We start from the raw sequence: 14,803 nt of genomic DNA on the forward strand, positions 1-14,803 counted from the left end.
GGAAACTCCTCGCTGATGCCAGCAAGAGGGGGAAGACCCAGGGAAGCCGCCCAGCAGCTGATCTCCCGGTTGCCATCTACGCATGCGTGCCCATAGAAAAAAAGGGCACGCATGCGTAGATGGTATTTTGACTTCCGGGTTGAAAAATCGCAAATTACCCTGTTCGCAATGGTCGGGGACGCAATAACCGGGGGATCACTGTATACCAGAAATGATTGGATAAATAATTAGAGAAATTTGATTAATTTGACTAAGAATTTGGTATTGCATTATATTTTAATTTGAGGTATGTAAATTGGAATCTCTGTAAAGTGTGAAAAACAATAAAAAATTTATACCCAACGCCTGAGTGGTCAAATTGTAAAAATAGGTTGCAAGGTGCCAGAATAGAAGCTTTAGTTCCTAACACCATGGGAAATTTCTCTTTTCCAGGGTCTTAGGCGACCCCTGGTGAAACGGTCATTCGACCCCCAAAGGGGTCCCAACTCCCAGGTTGAGAACCCCTGCCCTTAAGCAGAAAAAACGCCTTTTATTGTACGAGGCTCTCTTGACATCATTCTGATTGCTCCATTAAAAATAGGAATAAATATTTGCATGCAATTTTACTCTGGGTGGACGACGGCAATGCCTACCTTCACGGCCTCTTCGCTTCCGGCACAGGCACCCCGGTCAATCAGGGAATTCCCGACATCAATGACACCGCGGATTCGGTCGGCATTGGCGTGCAGCTCGGCTTCGAAGGCCTGGTGCTTCTGATGTTTGCTCTGAAGGTAGCAGAACAAGCAAACTGTTAGAACAACTGGAGAAAGGCTCCTGAAGGGGTTTTAGAGGTGGGGAGGGACAAGGTGGTTATTTAAACCAGTTTCGGGGCTGTCACTCCAAACTTAAAATCCCCCTTTATCTCCCGGAAGGAGGAAGCGGTCACGGGGTTTCTGCCTGCTGAGGAATGGCAGGGGAGAGGAAGCGGGAAAGGGATTTATTTGCAAGGGGATGCTGGACCTCTTGGGGGGTGCAAGGGGCTGAGGCACATGGACTCTGGAGCTCACGATATCCCCAAGAATATATAATTTTAATTTTCAAATTCAGCAAAAAAACATGTGACACATATGTATATATGTATGTATATGTATACAGTGATGCCTCATCTTACAAACGCCTCGTCATACAAACTTTTCGAGATACAAACCCGGGGTTTAAGATTTTTTTGCCTCTTCTTACAAACTATTTTCACCTTACAAACCCACCGCCGCCACTGGGATGACCCACCTCCGGACTTCCGTTGCCAGCGAAGCACCCGTTTTTGCGCTGCTGGGATTCACCTGAGGCTCCTCTCCATGGGAAACCCCACCTCTGGACTTCCATTGACAGCGAAGCACTTGTTTTCGCGATGCTGGGATTCCCCTGCTGGGATTTCCCTGCAAGCACTGCAAAAACACAGAAGTCCAGAGGTGGGGTTTCCTATGGAGAGGAACCTCAGGGGAATCCCAGCAGCGCAAAAACGGGCACTTTGGCTGGCAAAAGGGGTGAATTTTGGGAATCCCAGCAGCGCAAAAACGGGCGCTTTGGCTGGCAAAAGGGGTGAATTTTGGGCTTGCACGCATTAATCGCTTTTCCATTGATTCCTATGGGAAACATTGTTTCGTCTTACAAACTTTTCACCTTAAGAAACTTGTTCCGGAACCAATTAAGTTTGTAAGACAAGGTATCACTGTATATATGTATATACTGTATATATACATATAACGTTTACATATTTATATATAAGGGGATGCAGGACGGTCACCAACAAACTCAAGCAGTTCATGCTGCAAAGTGAACAGGTTAATGGGCAAGCGGCACTTAACAAGAACCAAAAAAAAGACAAGACAAGTCCACGTCAAGGCGGGAAAATGGCGTCAAAAATAAAATAAAATTTAAAAAGAAGAGGCAATCACCGAATGAGTGGTTATAAATAACAACGATGAGGACAACAAGAACGGAAGAACGAATGAACAGATGAACGAATGAAACGTTTAAGACTTCAACAACACACGAAGCCAAATCAAGCCAGGCTCTTTTTGAACTTACCAGGAGTTTGGAAAGCTATAAAAAACAGATAGGGAGGGAGAGAGAACAACAGTTCAGTGCCACCTCTGCTGACCCAGGAAGGCCAAGTTTAAATTTTGACTCGCTGAGATGCCTGTTTTTTGTTTTTAATTTATTTTTTAAAAGCAGATTTAATTTCTGAGTGTAGAGCTGCGGGGAGGCAGCTAGGAGGATCGGCCCAAAAGGCAAATGTCTACCGAGATTTTCAGTCCCCCAGATCAGGAGTCTCCAACCTTGGCCATTTTTAAGCCCGGTTGGACTTCAATTCCCAGAATTCTCCAGCCAGCTTTGCAACTGGGGAATTCTGGGAGTTGAAGTCCGCCAGATTTAAAGTGGCCAAAGATGGAGACCCCAGATCCAGGTCATGGTTGTCCCAAAGGTGCTTTTTTCAAGAGGCAACTGGACTTTCTGGGGTGGTTTTTGTTTTTTTGTTATGAAGACATTTCGCTTCTCATCCAAGAAGTTTCTTCAGCTCTGGAACTTCTTTTGAAGAAAAACCAAAAGGTCCAGTTGCCTCTTGGGGTAGGGAGGAGGGGGGAGGAAAGGGGGGGAGGACGACAAACCCACCTTTGTCGTCAGGCATGGGGGAATTGAGATATCTCCCCCGGGCCTATATAATTTATGTATGGAATGTTTGTAGGTACGTCTGCTTAAAAATGGGGTTTTCTTAACTACTTTACATTTTAAATTGTAAATTATTACATTTGTTATGAATTGTTTTATTATGTTGTGAGCCGCCCCGAGTCTACGGAAAGGGGCGGCATACAAATCTAATAAATAAATAATAATAATCTAATAATAAATAATCTAATAATAAATAAGCACCTTTGGGACAAAATGGAAAGTATTATTTCGTAGGAGAGACGAAAGGCCTGGAAAATTGGATTATTTAATGCCGGGACTCTCGAGTTGGTCCCAGGGGAACCATACTTAGTAGCATTTTTGTCTTGTGAAACATGGGTTGGAAAGAAAGGGGTCATACAATTCCCACCCCCACCCAACTCCCCAACTCCAGAAATCACAAGGGAAATTATCAGCTATCAGGAAGCTGGCTGATTCCTGGATGAGAAGGGCGGGATGGAGCGGTTAAAAAAGTTGATGGGGAATTCTGGGAGGTGTAGTCCCAACAAGGACGAGGTAACGTTTTATAGAATCCAACTTAGTATTTCTAAAGTCCAAATATAGAAACATAGAAGACTGACGGCAGAAAAAGACCTCATGGTCCATCTAGTCTGCCCTTACACTATTTCCTGTATTTTATCTTACAATGGATATATGTTTATCCCAGGCATGTTTAAATTCAGTTATTGTGGTTTTATCTACCACGTCTGCTGGAAGTTTGTTCCAAGGATCTACTACTCTTTCAGTAAAATAATATTTTCTCATGTTGCTTTTGATCTTCCCCCCCAACTAACTTCAGATTGTGTTCCCTTGTTCTTGTGTTCAAATATTTCAGGACTTGTGTTCAAATATTTCAGGACTTACAAATGTTAAGGAAAGTTTTTGCTGTTCTCAAATTTTTTCAGGTTTTTCAGGCAAGTCCTCGATTCACAACTATTCATTTAATGACCATTCAAAGTTACAACGGGGCTGAAAAAAAGACACTTACAACCTGTCCTGAGGACCACCGGTTTGTACAGGCAGTCCTGAACTTATGACCGCAACTGACTTCAAAACCTCTGTCGTTAAGCGAGACGTTTGTTTCATGAGTTCGCCCCCCGCCCACGTTACAAATTTTATCGCCACTGTTCCTCAGCGAATCCACTGGAGGGGCTAAATTAGTGACACATTTGTTAAGCGAGTTTGGACAGGGTGTTCCTGGGATGCTGCCGACCATCAGAAACGTGAGTTTATGTTCTCAAGCGTCTGAATTTTCAGCACGTGACTGTCCATGGGTGTTGTGAATGATCCTTTTCCACCTCAGGTTATGCCTGATTCTGAAGACGATGAACCAGGCCCCTCAGGATATCCTGAACTAGAGGGGCTGTCAGAGGAAGCTGAGAGTGAGGCAGACAGGGATTGGGGAGAGACAGCTGATGTTACAGCGGGAGATTGGTCAGATAGTCAGGAGGATTTATTAGAGGATGATTCTTGGATTAACCCACGCTATAGAAGGCTGGCAAAAAGGCAAGAGGCGATCCAGAGTAAAAGGTATTAATCCACAGCCGTAACTCTTTGGTGTGCGATGTCACTTCCAGGCTACATAAAGAAGGGTGGCTGGGAAAAGCAGGTGTGGACTCACAACGTTGTTACATGAAACGGACGAGAAACTTTGGCGTCCCTGGGAAGAAATGCTAAAATCATGGGCTTTGGCTGCCGATCGGTTTCCGGTCACAATTCAAAGTGTTGGTAATGATCTTTAAAGCCCTACATGGCATTGGGCCAGAATACATCCGGAACCGCCTTCTACCGCACGAATCCCAGCGGCCGATAAGGCCCCACAGAGTTGGCCTTCTCCGGGTCCCGTCGACCAAACAATGTCGTTTGGCGGGCCCCAGGGGAAGAGCTTTCTCTGTGGCGGCCCCAGCCCTCTGGAATCAACTCCCCCCAGAGATTAGAACGGCCCCCACCCTCATTGTCTTTCGCAAATTACTTAAGACCCACCTTTGTCGCCAGGCATGGGGGAGTTAAGTTATCCTTTCCCCCTAGGCTATTACAAGTTATGCATGGTATGTTTGTGTGTATGTTTGGTTTTTTTATAATAAGGGTTTTTTAGTTGTTTTTATTAATTGGATTGTTCATGTTGTTTTACCACTGTTGTTAGCTGCCCCGAGTCTGCGGAGAGGGGCGGCATACAAATCCAATAAATAATAATAATAATAATAATAATAATAATAATAATAATAATAATAATAATTTGTCTTCCAGAGATATTCTGAACTGCATCCCTGTGTTTGTAAGTTTGTTACCTAGGAATTTAGCCCTAATTGGATTTTGGCGGGCTTCCCACCACCAAGTCAAGAATTATTTCTAAGTGAGAAAGAAGTGTGTTTTGCTTCATGCTCCTTGACTTTGCATTGCATTTTATAACTATCTTGCTTGTGTGAAAAAATAAAGAGTGAGTTTTATTTCAAAGAAGTGATTTTTCTGAGCGTGGAAAATTACCAGAGACCAGAGAACAGAACAATGGGGATGCTGCAATGGTCGTTAAGTGTGAAAAAAAGTTCACAAAGTCATTTTTTCCAGTGCTGCAGTCAAACGGTCATTAAATGAAACTGTTGCAAGCCGAGGACCATGCTATACTACTCCCGTTTACCCGTAAGTCAGGTTTGAGGATCTTTCCTGGGTAGCCACAACCCACCTGTCTTCCGGTTTGGGATCCCAGTCGGGGCTCACCTGAATATTGGTGGGATCTTTGTAGGATTCGTCGCTTGCTGTCTGGAGCTTCTCGCTGATCCAGGCCTCGATTTCGTCCACGTCTCGGCTGAACTGCTGCAGGGTCTGGGATTCCCCGAGCTTAGACCTCTTTTCTATCATCTGAGCTTTCAGACGACGCCACCTACAAAGTCGAAGCAACGTCATCAGGGGAGACTTGCAACGAACCAAAAGCCAGGGGGTAACAACCCCGGATGCAGAAGTCAACCTCACCTGTCCAGCACCTCGTGGCGTCTGGTAGCAATGACCCCTTTGGCGTAGTGATCGGCGGCAATCAGCTGGTCGGCAAAGGACTGGAGGGCGGCGATCTTTTCCTCCTAAATAAAATTAAAAGGACACATTAGAAGAATGCTGGCAGCGGGATGGGACTGGGGGCTTTGCAGCAAAGTTTGTGCAGTGAAAAAAAAAGATTGCTTGTATGCCCAATCACACTTGGCCAATAAAAGAATTCTATTCTATTTTCTGTTCTATTTTCTATTCTTTATGCTTATTCTATTTTTTATTCTTATTTTTCTATTCTTATTCTTCTATTTTCTATTCTTTATTCTTATTCTATTCTTTATTCTTATTCTATTTTTTATTCTTATTTTTCTATTCTTTATTCTTATTCTATTTTCTATTCTATTTTCTATTCTTATTCTTCTATTTTCTATTCTACTTTCTATTCTTTATTCTTACTCTATTTTCTATTCTTATTCTTCTATTTTCTATTCTACTTTCTATTCTTTATTCTTACTCTATTTTCTATTCTTATTCTTCTATTTTCTATTCTTATTCTTCTATTTTCTATTCTTATTCTTCTATTTTCTATTCTTTATTCTTATTCTATTTTCTACTCTATTTTCTATTCTTATTCTTATTATTCTATTTTTCTATTCTATTTTCTATTCTTATAATTCTATTTTCTATTCTATATTCTATTCTTTATTCTTGTTCTTATTCTATTCTATATTCTTCTTTTATTTTCTATTCTCTTTTCTACAATTCTATTCTAGTCTATTGTATTCAATTCTTATTCTTATTCTTTATTCTTACTCTATTTTCTATTCTTATTCTTCTATTTTCTTTTCTTATTCTTCTATTTTCTATTCTTTATTCTTATTCTTTATTCTTACTCTATTTCGATTCTTATTCTTCTATTTTCTATTCTATTTTCTATTCTTGTAATTCTATTTTCTATTCTATTTTCTATTCCTTATTCTTGTTCTTATTCTATTCTATATTCTTATTTTATTTTCTATTTTCTATTCTCTTTTCTACAATTCTAGTCTATTGTATTCAATTCTTATTCTTATTCTGTTTTCAGTTCTGTTCTTCTGAAAAGGAATTGCTGTCATTCTCACCCTGCCTAGGCCAAAAATTACAGTGGTCCACTGTTCAAGCAGTGACAAACTGGTTCTAATTAGTTAGCAGAGATGGCTAAATGATCCGCTTTGATTAAAGAAAAGAACGCAGTTAGTGTTGTTTCCAATGTTGGAAACCATTTATGGGCTTTCTGCTTGAGGTGGGGTGGAGGGATCAGATGGTTTTTGGTTTTGTTGATTAGATCAGTGTTTCCCAACCTTGGCAACTTGAAGATATTTGGACTTCAACTCCCAGAATTCCACAGCCAGCATTCGCTGGCTGTGGAATTCTGGGAGTTGAAGTCCAAATATCTTCAAGTTGCCAAGGTTGGGAAACATTGGATTAGATAAACTGGTGGTTATAGAAAAAGCTAAATAGAATGGAATGGAATAGAACAGAATAGAAAAAAACAGAACAGAATATTTTAATAGAATAGAACAGATGACAAATGACAGAATAGAATAGAATAGAATGGAATAGATTGGAATGGAATGGAATGGAATGGAATAGAATAGAATTCTTTTATTGGCCAAGTTTGTCTTTGGTGCATATGCTCTCAGTGTAAATAAAAAGGAAAAAAATACATGCATCAAGATATTACACTTAGTGATAGTCATAAGTTACTAAATAAGAAATCAAATCATACTAGGAAACAAAACAATATAAATTGTAAAGATACAAGCAACATGGTTATAGCTATAAGTTTAAATAATTTACATATTATTATGTATAAGTAAAAGGTTGAGGTTTTATATTACTGCCTTATTCTAGTGCACCCAAAAGTAGTTGGGAGTCAATGCCATCCCTTTAGCCTTATTTTTTTCCCTGTTCTTCCATTATTTTCCCATTATCTTCATTTTCCTTTGTATTTCCGCGTCTTACATTTTCATATAACTAATAAAAAACAGCCTTGAAAACCCCGTCGAAACTGCTTGTCCTCATTTCTGTGCTAGTTAGTTACGGCTTCAAAAGCAAGCCCATCCCACCTGGACGTTGATGGCCTTGTCGAAGTCTTCATGCTTCTTGATCAAGGCCTCCACGCTGTCCAGGGAGTCTCCCTTATCTTCAGTATTCAAAAAGGCCTCCCGTGCGGCCATCCAATTTTCCGCCTGCTCGCAGTCCCGGTGGAAAAGCTAAAAGCAAAGGGGGAAAACAAAATAGGGTCAGTGAAATATTGAGTGATGTGTGCCCACTTTAGCCTCCCTGATGGTGTATCAATCCCGTGCGTTAACCAATCTTATGTTGTTGTTTTTTAAAACTGCTTTAATTGTTGGTTTTAAATTGTAAATTGTTCTTAATGGTGTCCTGATATTACATTGTGTGTTTTGTTTTTCGGTTGTAAGCCGCCCAGAGTCCTTTGGGAGTTGGGTGGCATATAAATATGAATTTTTAAAAAAAGAAATTAAAAATGCCACAAACAAGGTGGGAGATAAATGTCTACGGAATTTCTCAAATGTCCTATAAGTCCATCACTACAAGTGATAGAAAAGTTTATATTTTATGTTTTTTTTCTTGTTTTGTTTGTCATGTATTGTTTTAAGTTTGTACTGCAAGGTTTTAAATGGTTTTTTTTATATTTATATTCAATAATTTAAAAAAAAGAAAATGTCCATGGTTGTCGTAAAGGGTGGTTTTCAAAAGGCAGAATGGACTTTAACATCAGAGCAGGTTAATAATAATGTAAGAAATAACTAATGATCTGATGATGGTCATTTCAAAAAATCCTTTCGTAGTGAGCACCTAGTGTGTGTCCTTGCACGAGATTTGGCTTTCATGCGCAGGAAGCGAAATCGAGTGCCGATGTGCGTGCTTGTGCGTGCTGCCAGGAACACATAAAGCAATGGAAACTGCAGTTTAATGTTTCCAAATGTAAAATAATGCACTTGGGGAAAAGGAATCCTCAATCTGAGTATTGTATTGGCAGTTCTGTGTTAGCAAATACTTCAGAAGAGAAGGATTTAGGGGTAGTGATTTTTGACAGTCTCAAAATGGGTGAACAGTGCAGTCAGGAGGTAGGGAAAGCAAGTAGGATGCTTGGCTGCATAGCTAGATGTATAACAAGCAGGAAGAGGGAGATTATGATCCTGCTGTATAGAATGCTGGTGAGACCACATTTGGAATACTGTGTTCAGTTCTGGAGACCTCACCTACAAAAAGATATTGACAAAATTGAACGGGTCCAAAGACGGGCTACAAGAATGGTGGAAGGTCTTAAGCATAAAATGTATCAGGAAAGACTTAATGAACTTAACCTGTATAGTCTGGAGGACAGAATGAAAAGGGGGGACATGATGGAAACATTTAAATATATTAAAGGGTTAAATAAGGTCCAGGAGGGAAGTGTTTTTAATCGGAAAGTGAACACAAGAACAAGGGGACACAATCTGAAGTTAGTTGGGGGAAAGATCAAAAGCAACATGAGAAAATATTATTTTACTGAAAGAGGAGTAGATGCTTGGAACAAACTCCCAGCAGACGTGGTTGGTAAATCCACAGTAACTGAATTTAAACATGCCTGGGATAAACATATATCCATCCTAAGATAAAATACAGGAAATAGTATAAGGGCAGACTAGATGGACCATGAGGTCTTTTTCTGCCGTCAGTCTTCTATGTTTCTATGTTTCTTTCCTGGAAGCTTTGTAGATGAGAAATGAAACAAGATTTTTTTTTATAAAAAAAATCCCAATCCAGTTGCCTATTGAAAAGCACCTTTGAGACATAGCGGAGGCTACATTCCAGGAACTAAGCTCTGCCACCGAAAGGAGGAAAGGTTGGATTTTTCACCCCACCTGCAATTCCAGACACTGGTCCAACATCATCCGGCGCTGGACCCAGGCTTTTTCCAAGTCCGCCCGTTCCTGGTCGAGGATGTCCAGCTTCTCCTTGATCTCGGGGCTGGCGTAGTGGCCACGGGCCAGGAGCTGCTGTCCAAACTGCTCGAAGGCCTGGAAGGTGCCGGCTCTGGCGTCGATTTCGGTGCGGTGTTCCTGAAAGGGAGGGAGATGCCAGGGCCCGGGTGGGCAAGATCTCCACAGGAAGGGTAGCGGTGGGCAGGCAGGTACTGGGACTTGGGGTGGGGGACAAATCCCTGGCTTTCTAGGTCCTCCAAAGAGACCCATATAAACCACAGCAAGTAGGGAATGTCGAGACACATTTGTTTTGATGCCTTGATTCCCAAGGACCTCTTAAGAATGGCCAAAATCGCGACCAAATTTGATCCCCATGAGCAATGGGCACTTTCAGGCCAATCGTCTAAGACTGGGGAGGGATCTGGTTGCTCCCATGAATTCCTTGGTGAAAGACTGGAATAACAATCTGCCATATGAGTCCCAACAACCGGTTAGGTCCCAGAGAGTCGGCCTTTTCCACGTCCCGTCAACTAGACAACGTTGCTTAGCAGGGCCTAGGGGGAGAGCCTTCTCTGTGGGAGCCCTGGCCCTCGGGAATCAGCTCCCCCCAGAGATTTGTACTGCCCCCACCTTCCTCACTTTCCATAACAGTCTGAAGACTCTTCTATGCTAGTAGGTCAGGGGCAATTAGATCTTAGCCCCCTGGCCGACAAATGTTATATATGAAAGTTATTGGAATGGGTATGATTGATTTTTTAATATACACTGCTCAAAAAGAAATAAAGAGAACACTTAAAAAACAGAATATAAGTAAATCAAACTTCTGTGAAATCGAACTGCGCACTTAGAAAGCAACACTGACTGACAGTCAATTTCACATGCTGTTGTGCAAGTGGAATAGTTGTACAAAAGAAGTATTCAATGAGAATATTTCATTCATTCAGATCTAGGGCGTGTTATTTGAGTGTTTATTTATTTTTTTGAGCAGTATAGTTAAGGATTTTAGAGTACTGTAGTTACTTAGTTTTAATTAATTGGATTTAGCTTACTGTATTTTATTGTTTCTTTTTTATATGTTGTAACCTGCCCCGAAGTCCTCGAAGAGAGGCAGCATATAAAATCCAATAAATAAATAAATTAAATTAAATTATTATTATTATGCCGCCCCTTTCTGAAGACTCAGGGCCGCTGATGAAGCAAAACGAAGCAAAACAGGAGACCCAATCTGAAGGTCATCCCAAAAGCTGCAGAAAATGGGCCTCGGCTACCCTAGCACAGGTTTAAAAGCGGGTCTGGGGTCTTCCCTCTGCAGGAAACCTTTGCGTACTTGGTGTCTCTCCAGCAAGGCTTCTGCTCCCGTCACGTCCTTGGCCAACTCATCGGAAGACACGAGGCCTCGGATCCCGTTGATCCAAGACATGAGGTCCCTTGAGGGCAAAGAAGAAGGTCGAGAGCAACCCTGTTAGCCAGGCAGGTCCTCTGGAGAAGGGAGCCTGAGCCTTTGCCCCCCTGCCCCCTCACATCTGAGACCCACCTGAAGTCGCTGAGGAAGCGCTGCAGGTCATGGGACTCGCCCAACTTCTCTTTGCGCTGGTTGGCCCGTTTCCCAAGGCTGTTCCAAGCCTGGTTCAGTTCTGTGCATTTTTCCTGGAGATCTTCCGACGATTCGGGGTGGGACTGAATCAGTCGCTCCGCTGTTTCTCCCAGAGAGTTGACCTGAAGCAGAGAAAAAGAGAGAGAGAGAGAGAGAAAGAAAAAGAAGAGAAGGTCAGGAAGGATGGAATATTTTTGGCTCTACAAAAAGAGAGAAAGTTTTCTACTTTTGGGATTTGGCTAGTCTACAGAAAAGATGAATTCGGGGTGAAATGATAGCAGTATTCCAGTAATTGAGAGGCTGCCAAAAAGAGAAAGGTGTGTGTGTGTGTGTCAAATTATTCTACAAAGCGCCAGAAGGCAAGAAACAATGGATGGAAACTAACCAAAGAGAGAAGCAACCTGGAATGAAGTTCCTAACACTGAGAAAACTAACCAGTGGAACAGCTTGCCTTTAGAAGTTGTGGACACTACATCACCAGAGGATTTTAAGACGAAACCAGACAGCCACTTGCCTGAAATTGTATAGGTTCTCCTGCTTGAACAGGGGGGCTGGTCTAGAAGACCTCCAAGGTCCTTCCACTCTATTTCTATTATTTCTATTTCAGTTCATTATTTCATTTCATTTATTTCATTTCTTATTCTATTCTATTATTATAGTTTGTTTCTTATTCCATTCTTATTTTTTCTTATTCTATGCTATTATTATTTTTTCTTATTCTATTATTATTATTATTCTAATCTTATTTTTATTCTATTTTTATTTTTTCTTATTCTATTCTATTCTATTTATTATTCTATTCTTTTTTTTATTCTATTCTATTTGTTATTCTATTCTTATTTTTTTTCTTATTCTATTCTTATTTTTTTCTTATTCTATTCTATTATTATTCTTATTTTTTCTTATTCTATTCTATTATTCTTGTTTTTTCTTACTCTATTCTATTCTTTTTCTGTTCTTATTTTTTCTTATTCTGTTCTATTATTATTCTTACTTTTTCCTATTCTATTCTATTCCTATTTCTATTCCTTATTCTACTTTTTATCCCTATTCTATTCTAATTCCTGTTCCTATTCTTACTCCATTCCATTTTTTATTCCATTCCATTTTTTCTATTCCACTCCATTTCCCATCCCATTCCACTCTGCTCACCTTGTCCCCAAGGGCTGCCAGGTCTCTCTCGAAGCCCTCGTGCTTGCGTTGAAGGGCCTGCACGCTCGCCAGGTCATGCCCGTAATTGTCGGTGTTGAGCGCCTGATTCTTTTCTTCAATCCATTCCTTGGTCTCGTCAGCATCTCTGCAAGGCCACAATAATAGGAATAAGAGCTCCGACACTGCCCAGCCCCTTTGGCAGGTGACCGGACGGCCAGCCTACATGCATGAATGTCAAAGGCAAAAATCTTTTCATCCGATCAGCGCAAAATGCAAGCGGATCAATGGATCACGGTCTTTCAATTCTGAACTGGGCAGCAGCCTATCAGATCCAGAACAACTGCTGTGGTGGCCTGCCAGCTGCCAGTGGAGATGGCGGCACAATGGGATGACAAGGGGGTTGGGGAAGAACGTGGGCCAGTTCTGGAGCCTGGAGAAGGCTCTGATGGGTGCTCAGCATAGGGGACAGAGCCAGAGCCAGGGATATCTGGCATTTCCCAGCCACCAGAGGCAGCTGCCTTTGAAGGCTGCTATGAGTGAGGAGTAAGAACAGCTGGGGCATGTTCCAGATGCATGTATGCCTAGAACAGATAGGAGAGGAGAACAACAGAGGACAAGGAATCAATTTGGGAAGCAAAGCATGTGTGGATGCTGAATTGGCAGTCCCTGGCTGGGGAATAAATAGAAGATTAGATAAGATTAGATTAGATTTATTGGATTTATATGCCACCCCTCTCCGTAGACTCGGGGCGGCTCACAACAATGGTAAACAATACATAGTAACAAATCTAATATTTAGCAATCTAAATTACAATTTTAAGTTAAAAATCCAAAAAGAACCCCAATATATAAAAAAACAAGCACACAATCGAATCATACACAAAAACTACATGGGCAAGGGGGAGATGTTTCAATTCCCCCATGCCTGACGGCAGAGGTGGTTTTTAAGGAGTTTCCAAAAGGCAAGGAGGGTGGGGGCAATCCTAATCTCTGGGGGGAGCTGGTTCCAGAGGGTCGGAGCCACCAAAGAGAAGGCTCTTCCCCTAGGTCCCGCCAGACGACATTGTTTAGTCGACGGGACCTGGAGAAGGCCAACTCTGTGGGACCTAACCGGTCGCTGGGATTCGTGCGGCAGAAGGCGGTCCCGGAGATATAGAAGGAAAGGGGAGTGGTTGTCATAGGAGACAACAGTTCGTATTTCTAGAGATTTTACTCCTGGTGTTTCGTGCCACAAAGGCTGCTTGTCAGCACCTCCCTTATGAAACCAGGTTGCAACACCTTGGTCTCTTCAGCCTTAACAAGGTGACTTGATCGAAGTGTATAAAATCATGCATGGGATAGGAAAAATGGATAGAGAAAAATTATTTTCTTTATCACACAATTCTAGGACGAGGGGGCCCTCCCTAAAGCTCATAGGTAAGAAAGGGAGGACAAATAAAGGAAAATATTTCTTCACCCAGAGGATCATTGATTTATCGCAGGGATAGGCAAAGTTGGCTCTTCTATGACATGTGGACTTCAACTCTCAGAATTCCTGAGCTAGCACGATTGGCTCAGGAATTCTGGGAGTTGAAGTCCATGAGTCGTAGAAGAGCCAATTTTGCCTGCCCCTGGTTTACGAATTTCAGAAGAGGTCGTGACAACTGTCAGCCTGGATAGCTTCAAGGCAGATTAGACACATTCATGGATGCCAAGTGTATCCATAGTGGTTATTGAAATTGATATCCATGTGCTGCCTCTATGTTGGTTGAGGCAGGCAGGGTTCCCTTGGGTACCATTTGTTGGGGGTCAAGGGAAAGGGAGGGTTTTGCCTTCTCTTTCTGCTCAAGATCCCCATGGACAATTGGTGGGCCACTGTGTGACACAAAATGCTGGACTCGATGGGCTTTGGCCCAATTCAGCAGGACTTTTCTTATGTTCTTAACTTAATTTGCACTTGAAATTATTGCAAAGAACTGATAAGATCTGCTACCGCAGTAAACTCCTCGCAGGACTCTTGCCTGGACTTTTCGGTGGGTGAATGCAATTAATTCCCCAGAGGTAAATAAAGAAGGGTTTTTTTTTCTTTTTTCTTTTACTGGCGAGGACTGGGTAAAAGCAGCAGCAGCATCAGATCTCTCTCCTCACCTGTGGAACCGCTGGACCTCGTGGGCGCTTCCCAACAGCTGGCTCCTCTCTTCCGCCAGCTGTTGTAGAGCTCGCCAGCGCTCGTTCAGCTCCTGGAGAAGGCAAGAAAATAAAGACGAGGGTATGATCAGCCCAAGACTTGCAGCAACGTCCTTTAAAGGAATGAAGGCTTAATTAAGTGTCTTCTTAACGCAAGATATTTTATAAGCGAAGGAGAAGAAGGCAAGAAAGCCCTGCTGGTGTTGTGGTCCGCCAGTAGCCTGCAGAGCCGGAT

The 14,803-nt window shown here is 42.0% G+C and overlaps 1 protein-coding gene across 4 annotated transcripts in view; it reads right to left on the reverse strand.

Moving 5' to 3' along the window:
- Positions 1–14,803, reverse strand: part of SPTAN1 (spectrin alpha, non-erythrocytic 1) — a 119,176-nt gene that overhangs the window by 40,851 nt on the left and 63,522 nt on the right. For 2 of the 4 annotated variants that reach the window (XM_070758861.1, XM_070758859.1), the window contains 10 exons: positions 14,530–14,621; positions 12,403–12,547; positions 11,191–11,372; positions 10,984–11,083; positions 9,597–9,794; positions 7,791–7,937; positions 5,674–5,777; positions 5,422–5,584; positions 2,068–2,082; positions 633–764 (listed from right to left, as the gene is read on the reverse strand). In XM_070758861.1, coding sequence (XP_070614962.1) covers positions 633–764; positions 2,068–2,082; positions 5,422–5,584; positions 5,674–5,777; positions 7,791–7,937; positions 9,597–9,794; positions 10,984–11,083; positions 11,191–11,372; positions 12,403–12,547; positions 14,530–14,621 — 1,278 coding nt within the window. The remainder of the gene's footprint in view (positions 1–632; positions 765–2,067; positions 2,083–5,421; positions 5,585–5,673; positions 5,778–7,790; positions 7,938–9,596; positions 9,795–10,983; positions 11,084–11,190; positions 11,373–12,402; positions 12,548–14,529; positions 14,622–14,803) is intronic. The other 2 variants (XM_070758862.1, XM_070758860.1) reach the window with 1 other exon arrangement.

Source organism: Erythrolamprus reginae, chromosome 8 (assembly GCF_031021105.1).
Source record: "Erythrolamprus reginae isolate rEryReg1 chromosome 8, rEryReg1.hap1, whole genome shotgun sequence".
Taxonomy (NCBI): Eukaryota; Metazoa; Chordata; class Lepidosauria; order Squamata; family Dipsadidae; genus Erythrolamprus; species Erythrolamprus reginae.